Source organism: Amphiura filiformis, chromosome 9 (genome assembly GCF_039555335.1).
Source record: "Amphiura filiformis chromosome 9, Afil_fr2py, whole genome shotgun sequence".
NCBI classification, from domain to species: Eukaryota; Metazoa; Echinodermata; class Ophiuroidea; order Amphilepidida; family Amphiuridae; genus Amphiura; species Amphiura filiformis.
In genome coordinates, this window is record NC_092636.1 from 59980562 (window position 1) to 59986561 (window position 6000).

Sequence of the window (6000 nt, forward strand, 5' to 3'; positions counted from 1 at the left end):
AACTCACCTTCCCTCTATGGAAGATTCATGTTGAAACTTTCTCAGAGGGTATGAAATTCAAATTGAGCTGCCTAATGTGCTCATTCCATTTGAAATTCATACTCCCCTGTGGAAGATATTTCCAAAATGTTCCACGGGGGAGTGTGGATTTTAAAATGGATTAGCCCATTACACACCTCTTGTGAAGAACTACTGCCTATAGTGTGTCTCGTCTCAAGTTGAGAGTAAGGCCATGTTAGATTTTGCAGTGTTAGATTGACATCAGTGCAATTACGCGGTTGCATGGCTAGCGTACAGACAAATTGCCCTTTTGAACGTGTTTTTACACCCCACGGGATTAGGTTAGTGCGTGTGATTCGAATCTGCCACTGCAAAATCCAACAAGGCGTTACTCTCATGTAATTAGAGAACATGCCAAAATTGATTTGCAGATGAGCTGATATTCAAATGATAATGATTTACCATCCGGTTTGATTTTTATTATAACAGATTTACGTCAGGATATGTTGACGTTACAGGTGTTTCAGATCATGGACAGCATTTGGCAAGAAGAGGGACTTGATTTAAGGTGACACAGGTTTTGTTTTTATACCATATATTTTAACCCAATTCTATAAAATCGTAGTAGCTTGTTTCATCTTCTGTCTTTTTTCGTTCCTTCTCTCCTTCCCTTTATATCCTCTCAACAGTAATTCAATTCATTATTGATGTGTATGTCTTCATTATCACATGCTTGTGGGATATATTTGTTGCTTTCAAAGTGACATGTTGTGTCTAAGATTTAAAGAGAACTGTAGCAACTGGTATAGTGGCTCAGACAACAAATTATGTTATCTGATTTGTATTCCATCTTAGGTTGATCCCGTACAAAGCACTAGCAACAGGTAGTCGTTCAGGGCTCATAGAGTTAGTGACAGGTGCGGAGACTATCGCAAAGATTCAGAGGAATAGAGGCAATGTGACTCGCTTCAATGCAGCTTTCCAAAAGTCATCATTGTTTGAATGGCTGAAGAAGAAGAACCAAACACCTGAGAAGTAAGTAGCTTCTAATGGCTTCTTCCGTTTAAAATCCATACACCGTCTGTGAAAGATGTGACCTAAGTAGTTCCTATTAAACCATGGAGTGCCTTACATGATTCGCAGAGCTTGGGTAGTGACCATGGCAAATAGAGCTTTTCATGTGTATTCAACCTACCCGCAATTGCAGGTAAATACAATACTTAATTTTTTGGTGTTAACAAAATATATTGTTGTGCCAAATAAACAGGTCAATTCTATAATCTTTTATTTGGAACTAATTGGCAATACAAGGCAAATTTTTTTTAATAAGGCCAAAACATGCATGTTTATGCTTTTTTTTGTGTACTGTGACAATATTATATTATAAGCTTAAAGACTTGTACAAAGTTGCATTTTAAATTTTAGCAAACACATTCTCTATTCTATTTTATATCATAGCCTATACTCCACATTCTGTATGCTTAGACTTATGTCAAGTCTGTAAATTTTGTGACTGCAATATTGTAAGAGAATGTGCAAAATCACATGTTTTTTCTTTCCCTAAGGTAGGTCCAACTTTACAGTATTATGATTGGATTACATTTTAATTTGTCAAAATAGGGTAATATTTTTGAATCCCAAAATATTAGTGCTGTATTTCTAGAATTGGGAGTAGATACAGCACCATGGAAATGGCTCAACAATAGAAAAACATATGCATTGAACATAATTGCAATCTATTGGAGATCTAACAAGATATTGTACTTAACTCCTTACTCTGCAGATTGAATGAAGCAATTAAAGACTTCACATATTCCTGTGCTGGATACTGTGTTGCTACATATGTCCTTGGGATAGGAGATAGACACAATGACAACATCATGATTAAAGAGACTGGGCAGGTTGGTAAACCAATATTTCACTTCCTCCCTTTTTCACTGCAGATTTTAATGCTTAATTAATTTGAACATTATCATGATGTTTGTGAAGAACCTGATTGAATTCTATTTCAGGAGAGTAGACATGCTACTCATAGTAATTGGCAAAGTAAAGTTCCTTCAAAATTTAGTAGATTTACAGTAAATATACGTACGCACGATTCTGCAACAAGTTGGCATTTGTTATTTTAACAATATGAGCCCAATTTTCAAATTCAGAGTTAATAAGACTGTCAGATAATGAAGTAATAAGCAATTGCTCTTCCTTCCTTTCCTTCAGCTATTCCATATAGATTTCATTAGGCTAAAAAAATAAGAAGGTGTCTCTTTTAAACCCATGCGCATAAGTATATAAAAACCTTCCTAGCGTGTAGCCCTATACGCTGGGTCTATTTCACAAGCTTTTTCAAGAACAACTAGGCAAAAAAAAAAAAAAATATCCTGCATAGCACAAAAACAAAACAAGCACAATAAACCAAAAACAAAAAAAATATCCGTTTTATCAAATGTTTGAGAAACACTTTTATTTCCAATTAGTTTTCCTTCAAACTTTCTTTTTTCTTTCTTTAAGGGGTACTACACCCCTCGATAAATTTGTGTCTATTTTTGCATTTTCTCAAAAACTAATAATGTAGTGGTAACAAAAGTTATGTATATTATAGGGCAAGGAATCCAATTACTACACTGGAATTTCAGTGACCCAAGACAAGCGGTTTGTTATTTATGATAAGAAATAAGGTACCGCTAGGATGTACTCTCGTTTCCTATCGTATATATTGAACCTCTTGTCTTGAGTCACTGAAATTTCAGTGTAGTAATTGGATTCCTTGCCCCAATAATATACATAACTTTTGTTACCAGTGTGTTTTTGTTTTTTTGAGAAAAATGCAAAAACAGTCACAAATATACCACAGGGGTGTAGCCAGTGTCCGAATTAAGAAAATAAAAGGGGTTGTCCCACGGACAACCAGGTTGTAATTTCTGGTTGTCCACCAAAGTTTTTGGTTGTCCGTAAGCTACCACAATCTGAAACAACTACATGTGACCAATAAAGTGGAGTGAGTGTAGTCAATTTATGAACAATTACTTTTAATATTTTTCATATTAAAAAAATTCATCAGGTTTGAGCAAACTAACATGCTGAAAAAGTGACTTTTGGCTGTAGATCTTTGGTTGTCCGCTGGACAACAAGAGCATTATTTTCGGTTGTCCGGTGCATGTTTTGGTTGTCCCGGCGAACGGACAACCAAAATTTCGAACACTGGGTGTAGCCCTTAAACATTTTTTACAAACTGAAAGTCAGAATACAAATTCCTAGACGGATTTGCAAGTTTTACTTTATATTTGACCAGTTATATTTGCCTATATCTCAAAATTCCTACAGCTATTCCATATAGATTTCGGCCACTTCCTGGGGAACTACAAGAGCAAATTTGGTGTGAAGAGGGAACGAGTGCCGTTTGTGCTGACACACGACTTTGTACATGTGATCACACGAGGCAAGCACACTCAGGCAACGAAAGAATTTGAAGAGTAAGTAATAATTGGTGAACGGTTGTCATTTAGCCAACCATGTCCTTTTTTTTAACCTGAGAGCTCAGACCAGTTTGATGAGTCACATGTAGTGTATTGCTCCTTTGTTTCATATTTTTATAATGTTATTTGTTGTAAGCTAAGGCTTTGTGGGCTGCATTGGACATCCTCTAGGCTCACAGGCCACAGGTTGACTAAACCTGATAGGTACAATAGCACTTTTAGGCATTGCACCAGTATTTGCAAAGTTTTGTTTTTTAATACCAGAAACCACATTTTACTGACATCAATCATTGCAGCTGATTTTTATTTGACAAAAATTCACTCTCATAAGTTGATGGCTGAGAATTGTTTTTAAAATGATTTGCAAAATAATAGATTTGACTGGTACATGTAAGTGATGCTTGGTCAATGCCGGTTACATGACAAGCAACATTGTTCAGGGGTCAAAACTCACAAAAGCTACATTGGTTTTGCAAAAGCAATGGTTGTTGATTGATCAGCAACCTTAACATTTACAAAGCAGTGTGAGTTTATTATACGGAAACAAAAAATAACATAATCCAGGCTGTAAAATTTAATAGAAGAATTAATATAAGTACATGTACCTGCATTTCATTTCTTTCTCACGCAGCTTCCGGGAATGTTGTGAGAGTGCATTCATGATACTCCGTCGCCATGGCAACCTTCTCATCACCATGTTTGCCATGATGCTTTCTAGTGGCATTCCAGAGTTGTCAGATGACACCATCCACTACTTACGAGAGACACTTGTACTAGACAAAGATGAGGATGAAGCTCGCAAACATTTCCAGTCCAAGTTTAACGAGGCTTTGAAGAACAGTTGGAAAACAAGTGTTAACTGGATGGTGCATCATCTGGCACACCCAAAATAAGATGAGGTCACAAAGAAATCTGTACGGTGCATCATCTGCAGACCTGCCAACTGTCCGATTTTGCGGGACAGTCCCGCATTCGAAGTTTAAAACCCGAAAATGCGGACGTCCGCATTCTCGCATTTCCGTCCATTGAAAAAAAATCATTAAAAAAACCAACAAATTGTCCGATATCGTCTGGCACGAAAGAATTGCGGCGGCGCTATACCTATTTAAATGCATTGAAAATGTGGTGGCGCTATTAAAAGCCTGATTAGCACGTGCTTGCGTGTTAAATTCACGTTGCCCATTGTAATACATTGGATATGTATGAACGTTGCCATTAAAAGGAGGCTATTATTTTCGCCTCATCGCTCAGTGCATGGTTCATTGATGCAACATTGTATAACCGATGAATTGCGTATCTTTTTCGGATTGGTGATGAGGTTATTTTCAGCTTTTCACTGTGTCAATGTTTCCGAATTCGGAAGGTTCGTCGTAATTTCGTTGGAATTTTGGAAGATTTTTTAGTGTCCCGCATTTGGACTTTCAGGGGTTGACAGGTCTGCATCTGGCGCATCCAAAATAAGATGGGGTCACAAAGAAATCTGTACGGTGCATCATCTGGCGCATCCAAAATAAGATGGGGTCACAAAGAAATCTGTTATGTTGGATGTGTCAAGATGTCTATGTTCATGAGGATAATTCAGATCAAAGTTGGTGGTTCTTTAAAAAGTGTCCATGTATTCATGTCATCTTCCATGAGTAAGGTAATGTCAATGCAGCCAATTTAACGGAACTAAATTGCGCACAAACAGTATCATTAGGCTTTAGTTCAACTTTGTGCTGTGTTTGATATTGGCATGTTGGTAGAGAGAATGTTGACATTTGAAACTTTATCTAAGGAATTAAAGTGCATTATTACAAGTAGGTATCAATATACAAAGAACATGTGTATCTATCCATAGAACTCTTCAGTTGTCTTATTGCGTGTTAGTTTCTTTCAAGAAATCGCTCTTTATTTACAAGGTGTCCCTGAAAGAACTGTACCTCCAAAAACCTTTACATTTTTGGGTATTTGAATACCCCAACCAAACATACTTTATGCAATTGCACAGTAAAACAGCTCACACATACTTTTTAAATGTTGAAAGTTGATTGTTTTGTTCTTGAATTATAAATTTTGTTACTCATTTTCAATTGGTTCCATGGATAAAAATTGTATTCAGTGATCTGTATCTGGAGTATCAAGCATGAAGTGTGTATTGCTCAATATATGGATTCTGTTTGACTCATTGGAATAGATTAAAAATGAGGTGTGATTTTGAGAGTAGTCAATTGTCAAAATTTAAAAAGTATGTGATAGTGGTTGTATTTCTCAAGAACAAAAACTATTTAGTTCTGGTGGTTTTTTTGCTAGAATCAAAATACCCAAAAATGAAAGATCTGGTAGTACAGTTATTTCAGAGATGTTCAGTTCAGTTCAGTTCAGTTCAGTTTTATTTTCATCTCAACACACATACATATAAATAACATGATATAGAAAGAAACATTTTGATGTGTTACATAGGATGAGCAGCATGTGTAACAAGACTTATTATATATAGTTTAGTTTCATTACCAAGTTGCCCCTTCCTCTCCACCTGCAACAAAAC

At 36.2% G+C, this 6000-nt stretch overlaps 1 protein-coding gene across 2 annotated transcripts in view; it reads left to right on the forward strand.

The window, feature by feature from the left end:
- Positions 1-4398, forward strand: part of LOC140161245 (phosphatidylinositol 4,5-bisphosphate 3-kinase catalytic subunit beta isoform-like) — a 38240-nt gene extending 33842 nt beyond the window's left edge. For both annotated transcript variants that reach the window (XM_072184701.1, XM_072184702.1), the window contains exons 16-20: positions 490-568; positions 856-1035; positions 1784-1901; positions 3322-3470; positions 4105-4398. In XM_072184701.1, the coding sequence (XP_072040802.1) occupies positions 490-568; positions 856-1035; positions 1784-1901; positions 3322-3470; positions 4105-4366 (788 nt within the window). In that variant the 3' untranslated portion in view covers positions 4367-4398. The remainder of the gene's footprint in view (positions 1-489; positions 569-855; positions 1036-1783; positions 1902-3321; positions 3471-4104) is intronic.
- Positions 4399-6000: the final 1602 nt, after the last annotated feature.